The sequence below is a fragment of the Acartia tonsa genome, chromosome 10 (genome assembly GCF_053477335.1).
Source record: "Acartia tonsa isolate MP-2025a chromosome 10, ASM5347733v1, whole genome shotgun sequence".
NCBI lineage: Eukaryota > Metazoa > Arthropoda > Copepoda > Calanoida > Acartiidae > Acartia > Acartia tonsa.
The window spans coordinates 26,434,445-26,454,687 of NC_137269.1; the positions used below are offsets into that span (position 1 = coordinate 26,434,445).

General features: G+C 34.6%; 1 protein-coding gene across 2 annotated transcripts; it reads right to left on the reverse strand.

The window, feature by feature from the left end:
* Positions 1–4,975: 4,975 nt before the first annotated feature.
* On the reverse strand, positions 4,976–18,893 carry LOC145329724 (uncharacterized). 2 transcript variants are annotated; one of them, XM_080174089.1, is made up of 18 exons: positions 18,578–18,893; positions 17,237–17,301; positions 16,931–17,095; positions 16,516–16,575; positions 15,402–15,522; positions 14,829–14,902; positions 14,137–14,241; positions 13,870–13,964; positions 13,325–13,473; positions 12,551–12,879; positions 12,011–12,221; positions 11,610–11,653; positions 10,449–10,547; positions 7,764–7,841; positions 7,536–7,587; positions 7,206–7,323; positions 6,729–6,939; positions 4,976–6,416 (listed from the first exon to the last, which is right to left on the reverse strand). In XM_080174089.1, the coding sequence occupies exons 1-18, from the start codon at positions 18,654–18,656 to the stop codon at positions 5,583–5,585; spliced, it is 2,889 nt and encodes a 962-aa protein (XP_080030215.1). In that variant the 5' UTR covers positions 18,657–18,893; the 3' UTR covers positions 4,976–5,582. The 2 variants fall into 2 exon arrangements, with proteins under 2 accessions (XP_080030215.1, XP_080030216.1); XM_080174090.1 differs by lacking the exon at positions 10,449–10,547.
* Between the last annotated feature and the right edge of the window lie 1,350 nt (positions 18,894–20,243).

Genomic DNA, 20,243 nt, shown 5'->3' on the forward strand with positions numbered 1-20,243 from the left:
GGAGCTCCGGAACCTGGAGGCCTATTCAAAAAATCTTACATCTGGGGGAAATTCATCATATAAGAATGATTTTATCCCTAATAACCTATCCTCTCAGTCCAAAGATAAAGCCTATACTCACTGTTTACGCAAATGTGCCAGAACCCCCCCCCCCTTCTTAATTAAAATTAGAAACCAGGCACGGCCTTTATTATAAGTAAGACAAATTTAGTCCTAATTTTTAAAAAATCTAGATTGGTTGGATCGACCGGACAGTAACGAAACTTATCAACCTATTATTTAATCTAGAGAAAGAATTAGTACCATTGTTAATCAAAATTAGAGATGGTTGGACAATGACATATCACTATCGTCCATTGTCTCATCCCTTAATTATATTTTGTTTATTAGACTCGTATGGAGACAAATGCAAAATAAAGAGTAGCTCCGAGAATAAAAAGGCTGGTTACAAAAATTAAATAAGTTTGCAAACAATGTCTTAGAAGAAAGTCGGGAGCTATCTGCCCCACTTTCTAAATAAATTTAAAACTATGATAAGACTACTTATTTTACCCCCCTCAAACCTTTCAGACCCATTATTTTACCCCCCCCCTCAAGAAAAAAAAAAAAAGCTTGGACGTTCTCGTTTGGATGATGCAAAAATAAAACTCTTATTCAGTTTACAATTTTGAAAAATATTAAAAATAAATCATTCTTAAATGAGGATTCCTGTTACAAAAAGAAATAATTTTGAGAGTGTAGCAACTCTTATTATCTTTTAAAAAAGGACAGTTTTGTCGCAGTTTCTTACAGTTCTACATAGTTTTTTTTTTAAAATCCATCTGATATATTCCCATTGCATTCTCTATCCCTTTCTTTAGTTTGACTTATTTTTTATTATTGTTTCAAATGTGGCCCCCCCTCTCCCCCAATCAATGAGAAATTTAAGTACACCTTGCATACTTTTGTAAAATAGTTATTACCCCCCCCCCCCCCCCCCCCAATTTCAACCCTACTTTTTAGATCACACTATACTCGCTTAAAGAACACTTTATATTAATCAAAGAAAAGAAAGGTTTCGTGAGTTTTAAACTTAATTAAATATATAGACAGGTAAGGCAGTCCGTTTGTAAAAAATAAGAAACCTTTTCCCCAAGATTTCCGCCACTAGAGAACCGAACTTTCGGTCAGAGGTATCCAAATTAGACCTATTAATCAGTTAATGTATAAATGTCGATAATTATTCGAATATATGGGGGAAAAAAGTTTTAAACCATGGTGGCAAAAATAATAAAAATTTAGTAGGCATCAAAGACTTTTGGGTTATTAACCAACTCCACCCACCCCCCTTCCCACCATTGGACGTTCTTGCTTTGAAGAAATGGCTACATATGAATGCCACTACACATATTACCTATAAAAAATATATTTAAATTTTCAATAAAAATCAACAAAAATATTACCTGTTTAAATTCAAACCTAAATAGCAAGAAAATTTTAGAACAAAAAAAACGTTGTTTTATTGTAACTTACAAAAAACACCATAACAAAAATGTTATATTATTCTTAAACTAACATTTTCAATAAAATGTTGAGCACAATCCTAAAATTTATAATCTCTTATTTTGCTTAAAAATATAGGATTTGAAGTTTTAACTGAACTTAAAACTATTAATACATGTAAAGTAAAATATTTTTAAACTGAAAAATATCACATAAACCATCATTAATCTGAAACCCTGCCACCTATTACAAGATATTTATGAAATAGGTTCAGTAAATAATATTAAAGAAATGACTACTTAATTATTTTTATGACAAGTTTGATTAGGTATAACAATTTCAAATGATAAAGCTACAGCACAAAATATTTTTTTTTTTTAAAGGTTCAGGGTAATTTCAGACAAAGCATAGTTATTTTGAACGTAGAAAACTGCGTCCGAAATTACCAAGTAGGGATAGGAAAATAGACTTTAAACACGTTTTTTCATTCATTAGCTTAATAAATTATGGATTTTTCTTAATCTTTATTGCTGGAATTCATAAGCAGTCCATTAACATCCAATGTCCTATCCCTTAAGATCCCTGAAAATTACCCTGAATCAAAGCACCTCACTAGGTAATCACATAAATAAAAATGTCACAGAAAATTAAACATTATAATAAACATAAAGTTTATGAAACAAATCGTTTGACTAACAACTTGCAAAATAAAATGTGATAAAACATTTTTGAATTAATAAGTAAAACAAACTGCAGGTTTATTTACATACTGATCTTATTCATAAAACTTTTCATTTAGCATGCTATAAATCAAAGGATTTTGTTAACTTTTAATTAACGCCTATTTAATTTATATTAAGGTTTTGATTAAGATTGATATCCGCAGGACTAAAATCCCAATTCTGAATCTTTCCAGAATTTTAATTTCCCACCACGCCAACATTTTCTGTATCAAACCTTACGATAAATATGTATTGAAATGGTAAAGGGGGTGGGAAGTTTTGACACATTTGCGTAAACAGGGAGCATAGGCTTTATCTTTGGACTGAGAGGATAGGTTATTAGGGATAAAATCACTCTTATATGATGAATTTTCCCAAGTTTTAAGATTTTTTGGATAGGCCTCCAGGTTCCGGAGCTCCAGGCCTCCAGGTCCTCTCTGTACAGGTAAAAATAAATTTTTTTTTTTTTTTTTGAAGAGTTAGAAGTCAACTTATGAAACAAAATTTGCATTTTTTTCTTCAAATATGTGAATAACATTCAAAAATATGCATATTTTGTTTCATAGGTTGACTTCTAACTCTTTTTAAAAATATTTTTTTTTTTTTAATTTTTACCTGTACAGAGAGGACCTGGAGGCCTGGAGCTACGGAACCTGGAGGCCTATCCAAAAAATCTTAAAACTTGGGAAAATTCATCATATAAGAATGATTTTATCCCTAATAACCTATCCTCTCAGTCCAAAGATAAAGCCTATGCTCCCTGTTTACGCAAATGTGTCAAAACTTCCCCCCCCCCCTTATTCATTTTTAGAAGTTGTTACTTTAAAAAAATGAAATTGCGGCTGCGCCCCTAGAGAGGAAAGATTTAATTCAATCCTTCATTCTATTTAGTTTTTAAAAGAATTTTTTTTGAGGGGGAGAGTCAACCATCCCTTATTTTCATTTTCAGTTCTACCAAGAAACAAAGTAAAAATTTGTTTAGGGGGGAAAATTTATTTCTATTGGCGATTTTTCTTGGGAGGTTGCTGATACCTTCATCAATAATAGTTTTTAACCTTCCCAGGACCTATGAGAAGCTATATTGTAAAGGAGAACCATATCGGTTCAGAAGTAAGAGAGACCCTTTAACAAAATTACTCCTTATGTAGATTAAAATTATTGGTTAAGAAGTTTTAAACACACCAACTAAAATTTAATGAAAGTACCCAAAGCTTTTAAGGTAAGAATGATGTAGTCATAAAACTTTGGGTACAAGTATTATTTACAGTCCTTGGAGCTTAGGGCTCAACCTCTTCCCTACGAGGTATAATCCATGCGATGCTACTTTTCCCTAATGTCTGCTTTAACTTCTCGCTTATATGTATGCGGTCATACTTGTTAAATTGTCTTTTTATGAGCGGCCTTGCGGAGTAGCCAAAAAGGAGTTGGCTTTGGTTCCAGAAACCGAACTAATGCGCGTTAGTAGATCAATAAGAAATCGTTCGAAGCTCAAAGCCTACTGACTCTAGTAATTGAACACAATCGAATGTCTCCTTACCTACTTATTTTAGCACTTGTGGCTTTGCCCCTGGCCTCTAGGGCTATTCTTAACTAGAAGATAGGGACAGAAATATAATCTACAACCACAGACAGACGAAGATAACAAGGAAATCGGACAGCTATTTCAGAGATATTTAGCATTAAACAGTACTGATTCAGGGACAGATTTAATATAGAATTCTTCAAAATATGTGGCGAGTTTTTATTATATTTTTCTGGAGGAGGGGGGGGGGGGGCGGTGAGTGGGAAGCCACTAATGACCGAACAAACTTTCTTGGACCGATACAAAACTTTCCTGAAAATTATGTCCCGAATATACAATACACACACAACTTACTACTATGAGGTAAGTATCTAGTTTTGTGCTTTTTATGGATACTAGATTACAAGAGGTATTACTGGTGCTGCCAGTAGTTTTATGTGAAGAAATCCTGTAAAAACATTGTTCCCCATGAAAAAAAGGTACCTAGGTAACCAAAAAAAACGGAGGGATTTTCATTTTTTTAGGGGGGGGGGGGGTAGGGGTGTCCCACGCCCTAAAAATAGCCTAAAACCACCACACGACCAGTAGGTATATTCCCTGAAGAGTATAATCCGATCGGTTCAATGGTTACCGAGATCTTAAGGGACGGACGGACAGACATCATTCTACTTTGTATTAAAGATTATCATCTTTTTGAAGACCTACTTCAAATATTTTTATCCTTTTATTACATGTTTAGGTATAAAAGATTTCTCTGAAACAAAAACTACTTAAATACCTATAAAGTTTGAATCAGGGGTGTATATATTCTGCACAAGATTAATTTTTCCCCTACTGCCAAGAAAAATATTTGAATTTTGCCCCTCATACCTAGTTAAAATTAAATTTTCATCATTCTAAGGGATTTTTGTGATTGTAGGTGAGAGGACAAGTATCTTTAAAAAAAAATATTCATATCTTTGGCGTTTTTGGTCCAATTTTCAAAATTTCTCTGGATAAATAGTATAGGCTGATATTTGTACACATTATTTTTAATTTTCCTCCCCCACAGCAGAGGATCATATGAAGAATATACACCCTTGTTTTTAAATTATTGTAGCTGTATCATTTGAAATTTTAGCATTAACAGTAGAAGTACAAAATGCCCTTTTTATTCACTTTTATATTAAGTAATATCATCAATTTACATCTTTGAATTAAATATCACTCGTTAGATTCAACATAACATATGGCTATCAATATAAAAACACTCATTTAAAGAGTTTATTTTATAACCAACAAATAACTATGAAGGAAAAACAGGTTTTTAATAATATTGATTCACATCTATGAAATATGAAATGATTCAATATATAAAGACTGATACTATGTAATCATATAATAATAAGAATGGTAACTCAACAGATAAGAATAATCATAAGTAATAATACTAAGAATGAATCATATAAAAACCCTTCACAGTAAACTGTAATATTTTACATACTTTATCATAACTAAAATTATTTTTTAGTTCAAATTTCTTTTTAAATATATTATGATAAAAATTACAAATAACTTAATAATATATCTTGTTTTTCATTTCAAACCTTATATTGAATTTTAAAATTGTTAGGTAGGGTAATACTAAATAGCATTTTAATGACAAACAAATTATATGCATCATAAAAAATTAACCATAACATGAAACATAAAACCATAATATGATAATTTTAATATTTTCACATAATTTACCTTTTAGAGCACTTTTAAATAATAAAGCATTGCAGAAAACCACATTTATGTGAGAAAAACAAATAAATCGCCTGCCAACTACTGACTGCCTGATTGCAAGGAACGGGTATAAACAGGCAGGAACATTACCAGTTGCCACGCCCTCTGCCGGGCGAGGGGCCGCCCCAGGGGCGTCTCGGACGCCAATTTCCGCCACCTCGCTGCTCGCCTTTCCAGTTCCCATTTCCACGGCCACCACCACGTTCGAAATTACCACCACCGCTTCGCTCAAAATTTCCGCCGCGAAATCCTCCGCGGCCTCGTGGAGTTCCGCGATTTCCAAATCCTTCACCGCCGCCCCGATGATGGTCCGGTTTAAATCCACCGCGATCTGGCGTGAAGTTACCGCGGCCGCGCATGCCACCACCACCTCTGAATGGCGGTTTAGTCGGGGTCATTCCGTTACCGCCGTCAAAACTGGAGTTGTTTGTGTCATAATCTAATGCCTCAGGATCACAACTACGAATATTATTCAGATGTTCATCATAATCATTATCATAATCTTCACCGCCATTGTCATTTTCATAATCATTTCCGCCAAATGAGGGCGGTTTTTTGTCAAAACTTTGTCCGCCACCACTGCTGAGCGAAAAATTTTCGGAAGAAGCGGCAGATTCGCTAGACAATCGCCGCATTTGATTAAAACCCGGCGGGGGAATATTTGATGGTGTTGATACTTGAGGCGATGTCAACGGCGGGGGGTTGGAAACAACCGCCGCCGGAGGTGTAGGCGATAGTGGAGGAGGGGGGCGGGATATTATAGTTGGGGGAGGGGCACTGAATGATGCTGCAATAGGGGGAGGATTGTTAAATGTTGTTGGTTCACTGACCATTGGTTTTATAGGTGGAGGCACATTGAAAGTATTATTTGTCGGCGGTGCGAAAACATCCATTACTGAAGTGGTCGTCCAAGGTTTGCTCTGAAAAAAAGAATAGCTTTAGCAAGACAAGTTTAATTTAAAGATATTAAGATGTTGATTAGATGATTAAAACTAGCAATGTCTCAACTTTACAAACAGTAATTTTTATCTAAAGAAGGGGTAATTTTGTTAATTTTTATTGAGGTCGTACATCAATTTATCATCCTTTGTCTTTTTCCCTAGGTCCCTTCTGATATCTCATGTGGGCTTACACAAAAGAATATTCCTTCAGGTGTTTCTCATTCCTTTACATCGTATGTAATCCATTTAGTCAAAACAAAAATACCACAAAAAATCCAATTTAAACTATACCCCTGACTCGTCAGCAGATTTGTCAATTGGCGGCGGAACTCTGAATGGCGGAGGCGGTATGTCCAGCACTGGTAATGATCCAACAGTGCCCGCCAATCCGATTGGCGGCGGTTGGTGATGGTATGTGTGAATGCCGCCATTCCCGTTGGATAATATTGAAGGCGGCGGAGGCTGGGTACTTGCGTACAGAGCGCTGCTTGAGACTGGTGGACTAAAAAAAAATATTTATTAATTCAATGTTTAGGTAGGTACCTACTTTGATAAATACTATTTTGTAGGAAAACTTTTCTAAAGCTTGAATAATTCAACTAATGCAGTATTTAATAAAGACCAATATCTGAGGATTAGATACACTATAACAACCTAAATTGACGACCAAAATTTCCCTGTCAAAATATTCAAGTATCCTATGTTATGTATATCCATTGACATGGAAATAGCATTGAAAAAAAAAATTTAAAAAAATCTGTAACTTACTTCTGATGTTGTGCCCAGGGATTTTGTGCAACATCATCAACTATTTCTCCATCCTCTTCAGAGCTCATCTCCATGTCATCACCATGCATAGGATTACCATCAATTTCATTATCAACACCTATACATAAATAAAAATATTAAACATTCTAATATGTGGATATGATGCATCAAATGCAAAAAGCATTAAAATAAATTATTTTTGATTAATACCTACTTTTACATATGAGGACTGAAGTTGATATTTTTTTCTTTTGTCTTATTTCATGAGCTTCGCTTCTATGGATGTTGCAAACCTTGTTTGTTTTCAAATTTAATTTAATGAAATCATACCTGGGTCGCGAACGGCAGGGGAGCCGGTTAAGCTGATCAAATTTGAGCTGCCCTGAAAAGAATATTACATTTACAAACAATCTATACAAAACGTAAGTATTTATACCTACTTTTTTGAGAGTTACGGAATCGTAAGGGAAAATACAAATTAATATCCCTTATATTATGAAAAACAAAATTAAGCCTTCTGTTGATTAAATCAACCTCTAGCCATTTGAATTTATTTACCTGTATTTTATTTGCTGCCCTCCTGAGCCTTTCAAGAGCTTGATTTTCAACAATATCATCACCGTCAGATTCCTCAGTCTAAAGTAATTAAATATTATTTATATCAATATTTAAAAGTTAGGGTATAAAGGAGAGTATTTATTACTTTATTTTTTACTATTTATCCAAGAAGAGCTGAGTTGAGGGTATAACCACCACTAGTATAGCACTAATACATACTTATTAGGGTTGGCAATCCGTTTCCGAATCCGGGATCCGCCCAATTTTTGGTCAATTTTGGAATCCGAATCCGGAATCCGTTTTTTTGACAGCGGATTCGGATTCTTAATTGGTAGGCTAAAATTAGCGTCTTGGATTTTTTCTTTCAACTCAGGGGGGAGACAAAGCTTATCATAAAGGGGGGGGGGGGGGGGGGAAATGTGGTGACTCGTGCCACGACATTCCAGCAATTTTATTTTGGGTGCTACTCCCTTAGTTTTAGAGATAATTGGATGAAATCTTTTGGGCTGGGTCAGTAATTACCCCAACTAGAGGTATCTTTCAAAAAAAACGGCGGCGGGACCGCCGCTCCCGCCGCCCGCCGCCGTTTTCCGCCGCCACCAAAAAATTTTTTTTTTTTGCATTTCTCGCCGAATTAGGCAATTTGGAATCATTTGAGACCATGTTATTTTTTTCAAAAATTTTTCCCCTTACAAGCAGCCCTGTCGTCCGCCGCCGTTTTCCGCCGCCAACAAAAAAATATTTTAAATTCAGTGGTAGGTACTCCTGTGATTTAAAAGATATTGAAACAAAATATTTTTAGGTAGGTCAGTAACTAATGGCAGAGGTACGGCTGCGGAAAACGGCGGCGGGAAATGCAAAAAAAATTTGCGGCGGAAAACGGCGGGAGCGGTGGTACCGCCGCCGTTTTTTATTCAAATATTTATTACTGACCCATCAAAAAAGATTTTGTTCCAATATCTTCAAAAGCACAGGAGAAGTACTGAATTTAAGATATACCTTGATATACGAGAATTTGAAAAAAATGACTAAGTCCCCCCGCAGGGCTGCTTGTAAGGGGAAAAATTTTTGAAAAAAATAACATGGTCTCAAATGATTCCAAATTGCCTAATTCGGCGAGAAATGCAAAAAAAAAAAATTTTGTTGGCGGCGGAAAACGGCGGCGGACGGCGGTCCCGCCGGTCCCGCCGCCGTTTCCTTCATTCAAATATTTTTTACTTACCAACCTAAAAAGATTTTTTTTCAATATCTTCAAAATCACAGGAGAAGTACTGAATTTAAGATATACCTTGATATACGAGAATTTGAAAAAAATGACTAAGTCGGGGGGACTTGTAAGGTTGCTTGTAAGGAGAAAAATTTTTGAAAAAAATAACATGGTCTCAAATGATTCCAAATTGCCTAATTCGGCGAGAAATGCAAAAAAAAATTTTTTTTGGTGGCGGCGGAAAACGGCGGCGGGCGGCGGTCCCGCCGCCGTTTTTTTTGAAAGATACCTCTAGTTGGGGTAATTACTGACCCAGCCCAAAAGATTTCATCCAATTATCTCTAAAACTAAGGGAGTAGGACCCAAAATAAAATTGCTGGTATGTCGTGGCACGAGTCACCACATTTCCCCCCCCCCCCCTTTTAAATCTTTTAAAATCTGGTTCGATTCTTGAAAGTGAATTATAGAGAACACCAAGAACATTAATTTTTAGGACATATGTAGCACTTAAATTTTCAAACTTTTTAAAAAAGCCTTTTAAAATATTGCTAGAATCCGGACTCCGAAATCCGCCAAAAATTAGAATCCGGAATCCGCGGGAATCCCCCATTTTTTGGACGGATTCTTGTAAGAATCCAAAACCAGTCCAAAAATTTGACGGATTGCCATCCCTAAATTACTTATAGAATTTTACAGGCGTCTTGCCGCGCAGCACTTGGATTTATATATTGCTTACACAGAGTTGTTCATTATTGGTGTAAATGAAATTAGAGTGCAAACAAATATATTTTGCATTAAGGGGAATTTTAAAGGTAGGAGTGTGTCCCCACCCAAGAAAAAATAGCTTAAAATCATCACATGCCTATTGTTAAACAAACACTGCCAAACCGGTTACAAAGATCTTGATCTAAGTGCTGATAATTGATTATAAATAAGTTTTTAAGTGCTAAATAATATTTTTGTGAAGGACAAATATTTGATATTAAACATATTAGTTTATTACCTACTATTTGAAATGATAGAAAATAAGAAGAATATTACATTACATTTAAAAAGGAAAACAATATTCCAAAATAAAAATAACATTACAAGTGAACCAATTTTTTCCCCTTCAGGGATAATATTACTGTACTGATATAGTAATTTGAGTATCTAGTACAATTTGAAAGCCAAAAGTTACCTAATAGAAACAAGATTCAATTCAAGATTTTTGAAAGATCGTTGCTGCATTGTTAACACATAAAAAAAACACCAACACAAAAACGCAATGCTGTAACCCTGACCTTTTTTTGACTGAGTTCAATCGAGTTAGTTTTAAAATGACACATTCGCCAACCCCGTTTTTTGTTGATACAATAATCCTTGTTATTTAGCATCATTATGTATCTTATCTTACATTTAATAATCTTTAGTATGACTGAGTCTAGGAAAATTTCGAACCCGAGACCTTCCAGTTTACAATGACAAGGATGACCGACCTGTAGCCAGTCTGGTACAGGTTCCTCCTGCCAGGAGGACACGGCTGTTCCCGAGGTCGCAGAGGATACACCCGCAGCCACAGAAGAAGACACCCCATTCTACACGAAAAGGACAAATATTCAATAAACCTATTTTTTTTATAGCAGCGCAGCTACTCTATAGTTATTGTATGTCCGTCGCATAGTACATTCAAGAACTTTAGGTTTAAATTGTATCCATTCCAAAGGCAAGTTTTAAGGGTGTCAATTCATGAGGAAGGCCTTCAGGTTGTATATTCCCAGAAAACTAAAGGGATAAGACAATGAACGATGAATTGATATACGTCCCAAATGATGTTAAAATAAAATTGCCCCTTTTATAGTTATATGTACAATATTGACTGAAAATTTGGACACAAGGTACTAGTTTAGAAACTACCAATCAAAATTTAATGAAAGTATTTAGAATTTTAGTTTGACTATGCTGCGTTACTTTAGGACATAACTGTTCTGGATATCTAGTGTAGTGTTAGTTAAATAAGACAAATACAATAGATCTACTTATATGTTACCTAATTAAGATACAAAATATTCATACTAAAACATAAGACTTCAACTTTTCAAAAAGAGACAAAAAAAATTATTTCATGCATGAAAGAGAAGCTAGTAAAGAATATTAAAAAGAACTATATTAGGTAGGTACCTAATGAACAATACATTATCCCCCAAAACCCTAAGGTGAGTTCTTAAAAGCAAGTATCGCTGCAGATTCTTTTTATAATTTTGAAAGCTTTTAACAAATTTTTCTTTAGTGATTTGGCTAGGTACCCATGGCCGATTGAGCTAAACTTGCTTATTTAAAGAACCCAACTCTGGATTAAAAAGAAAAGAAAAAACAACTCTTATATTTAAAATCGAGTTGTGTTGATAATGAGTACAAAGGGGAAAGAATTATTGAAACGGTCTCATAAACTAAGTATATAAATCAACAATTATAGGTAGGTACATATAAATTAGTTATATTTCTAGCATGTTTCACAGTGAAAATGAGATCGATAAGTTAAAACCGTCACCCTTTTTACATCTTATTGGTTTAAGTGGGCTAGTGCATACTTATTTAACCTTTACTATTAAAACTACTACTACTATAGAAATTTACAAATCTACTGTTTAATGTTATACCTGATAAGTAGAAGTAGGTGGCCAGCTCAGTTGTGAACCATAGCCTAAAAGCATAAAACTCGATTTTGATTTGAACAAAGGTATGGGGGAGTATTCCTATTTGATTTGTGTTCCTAGTGTTATTATTCGGTGGCTGTGAATTTACTAGAAGGAACTTTGCCCTATCTATCTATCATTCAACTGATGAGGAAGTTATTATTTACTTTTTTTGCGCAATTTAAAAGTTAAGTTCTGTTTTGTTAATGCGACTATTTTTAGCACTAACTGTGTTTGTGTGTGTGTAGCCATGGTTTCTTAGTGTTTGGGCCTAAGTACTTATAGAGCCAACTGTCTAAAGTAATCCGGGATACATTAAAATTCTGCAGATGCATTCTATATAATATCTATTACTTTTACTATACCTGTGTCTGCCGAAACGGGACCGCTGCCACCAGTATAACTACCAGAATCCGACAGCTTTCGACGTTTGCTATCACTGCTGTCACCGCTAGCCATACTGCTGAAAAAGCTGTCGTGGGACCCGATGACTTCACCGTGTGCAATTTTGGTGAGGAAATCGTTGACGTTCTCACGAGGGATGTTCATAGCTTCACGGGTTAGGTCGCGAGAATCCTTCGAATTAACAAAAAGTATAAAAAAAAAGAAGAAAAAACCCAAAAAGTTACTCGTTGTATCATGAATTTAGCTAATACATGGATATTATGACAGCGAATTTTTTGCTAAAACATTCCTCAAATATTGGTCAATACGTTCCTTCATGGTCAAGGGAGAGGATGGGACGGGTTATGGTAGCCTACTCCAAAATGGTTTAAAACCTTCCCTAAACAAGAAACTACATTGTTAACGAGAACTATATCGTTTCAGATTTTAGCTAGATCCTTCAACAAATCAACATACTCATCCAAACAGCCATCCTGTTACTTTTAAAAAGGATTATTAACCTGAGACTGAGAGTGATGAAAAAAGCTTGAAATTCTGGATGTAAGATCTGTGTGTTTAGGTGATGGCGGTGAATAACTGCGCCGAGTACCGACAGCCGAAACTGGCGGAGGCGGCGGTGATGGCGGGGTGAAGCTGCGCCCAGCCGCGTGCGGCGGCGTGTAGGCACGGTGCGGCGGTGTGTAGCTGTTGTGACGCGGATGTTTATAATCGTCTGGCGGCGGTGGCGGAGTTGCTGAATGCGGGTAATGGCCGGGCGGCGTGTGAGCGTGACTGGATGTGCGCACATTTGGTGGAGGCCCCGGAGGGGTTAGACTAGGTGGCGGGTAATCTGAACAAAAATAAGACATTAAGTTCAACAAACATAGATTAAGATGTTCTGAGTTCATTAAGGGTGCTATGTTCTCAATCAAGAATATTTTAATGTGATACTTACAGAGATAGCAGTTTGAAGATTTTAAGGATTAATCCACAAAATGTTTTTTTAATATAAATCCGAGTCCTTTTTGAATTGTTTGTTGTTAATTAAAATGATGTAGAATACAAGGTCTGTTTTTTCATTATTATCTTGCTAACCGCTTGCTATTAGGTTGTACCCATAAAGTGGGGTATATTTATTATTTAATGGTCTTATAGTAATTGGACGCCCTTCTCTTGAAACAATCCCTTCCTGTCCCCCTCCCTCTCTCTAAGATCGGAGCAACTAAAAATATTAATTTTCTTTTAAAACAGTGCAGCTTCCATTCCTATCGTAACAACTCCACAGAAGTACATACCTGGAGTTCCAGGTTCGTCCTCTTCCGGAAGCTTGAGATCCGCTTCCCCCTGGGGAGAAGGAGCGTCATAATCTGGCGAGGGCAGAGGCGAGGGGTTGCTCAAGAATATTGGAATCTTATCTTTTAATCTGCTCTCTACGTTTGATACTCTGAAATTTAAGTTAGCTAAAACATAATTTCTTTCATTATTTTTATTTTATAAAGAAATAAAACGAACAGTTATGAGACACGAATATTTTTTTTGTAATAAGTTGCACTTATAGATGACAGCTTTGTGCAACTCAACGGTTTAATTAAAAAATACCAAGTAAACAACAACGATTACATCTATGAGTAGCGAAGCTCTATGCAATAATAAATGGAAAGAAGCTGATTGTAACATGGACTGGAGGGATTGTGTGCAATGCAAGAGAAAAAAGAGCACTGCACCTCCAATTTAAGAGAACGAAAGTGTTTTAAGGTTTAAAATAATTAGTTCACATTACATAAAGGGACGCTATCACTTATTTAGTAAAATTATTTTAAAAAAGGGACTTTATTAGTACCTGTTTCCAAAATTTGCATAAGCCTGGGCCACAATTTCTGCCTCGCCATACAGACTGTCATAGTACTTTCGTCCCTGGCACAGTAATTCTATCACCTGAAATTAATAGTTCTTGAATTTCATTATTTGAAAATTTCTTTGTGTAAAATAAAACAAATAAGTAGGGTGAGGGGGGGGGACCCTAACCGCACACTAGGGGCGAAGGGGTGAAAAATACACCCCCCCCCCGTCCAAAAAAAACCAGCTAGTTTATGCAAAAAATACAAACCTGTTTTCTTTTGTTGACTTCACGTTTCATTGCCGTCATGTACGCCTCCATTTGTTTTGTTGTCTCCCGAAATTGGCCAACATGGCTATAACCAGAGGACTTGTCCTAAACATTCAATTTTAGATATGGGGGAACTTCCATAAATAGAATGAAAAGAGAATAGGCTATAAATCTAAAAAAATAATTAAAAGATTAAAAAGTACCTAAGTGATAAGCAATTAGTCAAAAAAGAACATTATACTAAAATACTTAGAAAATAGGAAAAACTATACCATACATATTTTAAAATGATTTAAGCCAATCCTTATGAACCTAAAAGTGTACCCTACGTTTAAGTTATAGGTTATTGCAGTGATTTAGAAGTTGATAATTAGAAGCTCCATCAAGTACAACGATTATGTATTATGAGGAGCTACTGCGAGTCAGGTAAAAGGGAATGTGATCCTGAAAAACCATTTTAAAGTGAAAATTTCACTCACAACCCCCTTCTCTTCAGTTACACCAAAAAAAAGTTTTACGCCAACAAAATTTTTAATTTTCTGCAATTTCAAATGGAATTAATTGACTGAAAGCAGCCCCCGCTGACTGCGAGCCTAGTACACTAAAACATCTAAAACTTTTGCATGCGGACGTCGCGACAAAACATAGTAATGTAGAACCCTTACTTAACAAAACTGTAATTGATTACTTACTTTTAATTTTGCCTTCATCATTTCCAAGTCCTTGTTCTCTAGGTCGTTTTCTTTTAGTGTTTTCAATTTGTAATCTAATCAAATTAATATGTAATATTATAGTTCTAATTTTGATCAACTTTGACAGGTTTTGTAACCAGGGATCTAAAGGATAATACAATGGTCGATAAATTGATGTACATCCCCCATGATAATACACAAAATTACCCCTTCTGTAGATAACTATTCATTAGTGGTTGAAACGTTTGAACCCTCAACTAAATAAATCAACGAATCCAAATTCAATAAAAGTCCTCAAGCTTGTTAAGCCAAACGAATAAGAAATCGCTATCATTTACTTAGGGGACTAGTGCAAGAAACACCCCAATGTCATATCCCTCCTTATTTTTTAACATTTATAAACAATCCTATTAAATAATTTTGAAAGGCCACTTAGCTATTAAATGTCATGGTTGAAACAAATTTTCTTTTACTTATTTTGTGATAAGTTGTTTACTCTAATCAAGTAATGTTACATTATGTAGCTTTTATGGAAAGTTGGTCTGTCCGTCAATCGCTTAAAGTATTACATCCCTGCATCATCTTCAAGCGCTTTCATGATCTTGATTTGTTTGCAAAGCTCGTTGGATTGAAAATTTTCAATGATTTCTGAATCTTCTTTGGCTGGGGTCATATCTATCAGAGATAGAAGTTCCTAAAAACAAAAGAACATTGTTGTTGTGTATCAAAATATAGGATTAAACCAGTACCCATTCTTCACAAGAAATTACATATTTTTTTCTTCAAATTACGTTGTTTTTATCTTAACTTTATTCTTTGCACAGTGGAAGAATGGAAAACCTGGGGATCTGATGATGATAAACAAAGGGGGGGGGGGGTAATGCAATCATCTCGTAATCAATGTATAAATGGCACTTAGAATTCGAATTTAGATCTGAAATTTTGCATAAGTAATCCTTGGTAGGTCTATGTTCCCTAAATCGAACAAAAAGTTGGAAAAGTAACGGCTAACGGCTCAGCCGTTTAGCCGTTTTTTTTTTTTGGCTATTTCTAGGGCAAATATGTCAAAAATTACGTAGAAATCAACATTTTAAAACATATTTTTGCTTTAAATCATGTGAAATGATACAAAAAACATTTTTTTTAGATTTCTAGTACCAGCAACTACCGGCTAAAAACGTTTGAAAACGTTTTGCAGCATTAAAGAGTATTATGTGGAGTTAGGTTTCGTGATGGATTTGCATAGAAAAAAGCCAAAAAATGTCTAAACGGCTGAGCCGCCAGCCGTTAGCCGTTATTTTCAAACTTTTTGTTCGATTTAGGGAAAATAGACCTACCAAGGATTACTCATGCAAAATTTCAGATCGAATTTCGAATTCTAAGTGCCATTTATACATTGATTACGAGATGGTTGCATTAACCCCCCCCCCCCTTAGCATTCTATAGATAGAAGTTATTATCAAGTGATGGTTTTAAGCTATCATTTTTATAATTAAAGTCTTGGGACATAGAGCACCAAGATGCTAGGAACGAACCCACTAGATAAAGATGATATCTTTCTTTAATTCTCTCTTTTTTATTAACACTCAACATTTGATTTATTATTCACTTCGTCCTTTTGTTAATTCATTATTGCTTTGATAATTACAGATGATGTCATCCTTGGTATATTAATAAATATTAATACCTCTATAAACTCTGTATCGTAAACATTTCGTTCCTTCCAGATATTTAAACATCTTTGTACCTACGACAATAAATAAAACATCAATAGGTATAAATGGTTCCAAACAACAAATAATACAATTTATCCAACTAAATTTGAAAACTTCTTTTTGTGTGACCAACCTACTCTGACCGTCTTGCCAACTTGAGGGACATAGTGATATCCTCGGCTGCTTTTTAAGATAGATGGCTGGATTTTTGTGTGAAGAGAACTCTTGCAAATTAACATCCAGTCGATGTATTAAATTTTTGTTCAACGTAATACTAAGGAAACCGATCAATTTATTTGTAAATGGGAAATATGATTTTCTCGGCAGCTAAAACTTTCTTGATTTGATTGGGGGGTTATTATTAGTATAACTTTTTACTAATATTACCTTATTTGCAATTTTTTCTTCCTTGAGATGTGGCAGTGCATCCTTGATGGAGCTGCGAAACTTATCCAAAATATCTGCTATGCCCTTCTTGGCCGAGTGTTGGACAACATCGTTTACGAGGTAGAATAAAACAAGCTTCTGGTCGATTTTTACTTTCTTTATCACCTAAAAACAAAAATTACATACTGTATGTCTTTTGTAATTATTAAAGGTTTTTTAAACAATAGGTATGGCAAATTGTTTAAATAGGTACCTAAGTCTCAAAAATAGGCTTTAGTACATAAAATTAAATGTTTTTCTTGCTACCTTTGACCAACATCTCGCCATTTTGTAGGACTGTTTTCTGTTCTTTATACACCATGATGAAAAACCTAGAGATTTAATAGGAATTAATATTTCTTTCACGAGGCAATAATATAAATAAATTAAAACTAGGTATCTCATTAACAAAATGAGCCTAAAATACAGGATAGCTTACGGTTTAAAACTTTTTAGAAAATAAATACCTACCAAGATGAATTAAAATAACAGTTGGGAATTTATGTATTATTACAAATGTTTTAAAAAATATAACTAAAAGGATATCGAAAACCACGCATGAACGACAACTGAAGACATCCCAAAAAACTAGGTAACATTAAATGTAACCTTAAAATTACGGCATTTTTAATAGGTATTTTAATGTATGTCGATAGTGCTATTTATTACAAACAAACCAGAAATTGACATTATGAAACAATGGATAAAATATATTTAAATACATACAAAGAAATCTGTAACCTAACGATCCTGTCCGTCCGTCTCAATAAAAATGCATCTCTAACCGATGGATCGATTGCACTTTGTATTATTTAGGGAATATCTCTACTGGTCATGCCTTAATTTTAGCTTATTTTATTGGGGGTTGGGCATAACTAATCCCATCCAAAAAATGCCTGACTTAAAAGTGGTTACAAATACAGAAATACAAATTAAAAGAATATATAAACAAAACTCTCTATTAAGATTTGAGTAATTAAAAATTGAATAACTTTAGATATTAAGAATAAAATATATTACAAACAATAAGTTAAGTAGATTCATTTTAATAGGTCATCTTATAACTATTTTCTTGGGGGTGGATAGCCCCTCCCCCAAAAAAATAAATTTTCTTTTACTTTTAAAACTAAAATTAAAATGTGGGGTCGACAACCCCCCCCCCCACAAAAAAATGCTCCCCCCCACAAATTTCTTTTTAAAATTTTCCTTTAAATCTTAAACCTAGAGGCTAGGGGCGAAGCCGCTAGTATATTTATCATGGATCCCAATCCGTAGGGTAAAGGGGTGTAAAAATAAGGAAATTACAATTTTAAGATAGTGTATTGATGAAACCCCCACTCCCCTCAAAAGTTAAAGATCGAGTAGGGGGCGTAACAAACAACACCTCTTCCTGGCCAGCACTAGCCGGATGAGCCGAGCCTTAAAATGTTTTTTTTTTTATATAATAAAAAATAGCAACTTTAATAGACTAACATATCCAGGACAAACATAAAGATTTACAAAAGTGCAAAATTCATTTCGCGATTTTATTAGACATGTATATATATTGTACGTGTACATCTAGCTTTTAAAATTATAAGCTTATAATGACCGGCAGCTTAGACTCACCCTGAATAGATTCTTGTGTATCTTTGAGCTTCACCAAAACCTTCATAAACTTCTCCTCGTCAAATTTCTCTTCTGACATTTTGATGACTTTTTATAGTTGTTTTTTATTTATAACTTTATCACATTGTAATCTTAAGAAAAATTTTAAATATATTTTATCAATCGTATTAATTACCTAAACTTTTAACAAATTTAATGCACAAAATAGACAAACATAACACATTTTTTCACTGTCACGTCTTAAAAACACCTGAAAATAACAAAATACGGATATTTACCAAATTAGCTCATGAAATTTTCATCAGTCGGCTGAAAATAATCGCCATGTTGAATTTTGATCTATGCTTACAAATATGGATGTAACCTAGATCGGAAATCTCATTATATCATTATAATCATATTTTATATTTTCTTTTTCGTTTTAAATACTTCAATGAAAACCTCACATTATTATTTCATAGCTTGAATTCCAGAAAAATCCGTTTGGAACGTGTACCTACTCAATTTTGTCATATTGTCCGAAGCTCGATCGAAATAAAACGCGGAAAGACTCGGAACGAGTAAATCTGTTCCATCTAAAGTAACCCAGAAGTTTCGAGAATGGTAAATTTAAAGGATTTATAGGAACAGAATAAGTTCTTTGTCTTATGTGCTTCATTCGAATCGTTTAACAAATTTTCGTTCATCAATCTTAAATAAGCACATTTTCGATAGAAAATTTTCGATAAAAATTCACAGTTGAACGCTTATTCGTACAATTGAAACGTTCGTTTGTCGATTTTTTACGAAAACGTGCTTAATTTTGAATCTTAGGTAATTCTGATTTACATACCGGACGAGTTCTTATATTCTATATTGTCTTTTCCATTCTGATTCTAGAAATTCGTAAAATTTGCTAACTTTAAACTTCGGAAAAATGGCTGAATCGTATCGCAACCTTCACAACAGAGTGTTCAAACGAGACCACCAACCTTCAAGATGTCTTGTTTTTCATGGATTTTAACAATCATACGAAAAAACGCAACTTATATGCAGACGTCGAATTATTTTGATCTTGAATAACCAAACATCATCACCTTGCTTGGTGTAAAACCGAGTGACAAAAACTAATATATTTTATTTGCCTATGTGAACAAATCTCCGAATTGAAATGAAAAAATACTCTTTAGAAAATCACACACGGCTACAAACATTATAATTTTAAGATCTTCAGACACACATTCAACTACTCTGAATACAGAAATAAACAATTTATTTAGGTAGGCTGGTTCATAACTTTATTAAACTAGGAATGTAATCAAATATTTTTTGATACTAGTTAATAATTCGCGTAGTGCCACGTCTAGATGGCACGATAATCCTCCTCATGTCGATTGATATCTTGAAGCATGGTGGACAGCTCGGCAGCCTGTGCGGCAGCTGGCCTTTCAGCAACGGGGCGACAGTGACGCAGGTTACCCTCCACCCAACCATGGTGGTATAAGCACCTGGTCAGTGCCCTCTTTAACTCGATATTGTCAGTATTTGTAGCCCTACTGATCATTTCCTCCTTTATAAGATCCAAACGACTTTGCAAGGCATTGTATAACTCCTCGTTAGCGGTGAATGACATTTTAACTGTGTACTAGTGAGCAGTGTATATCTAACTCCCTACTCGGCAGGTAAA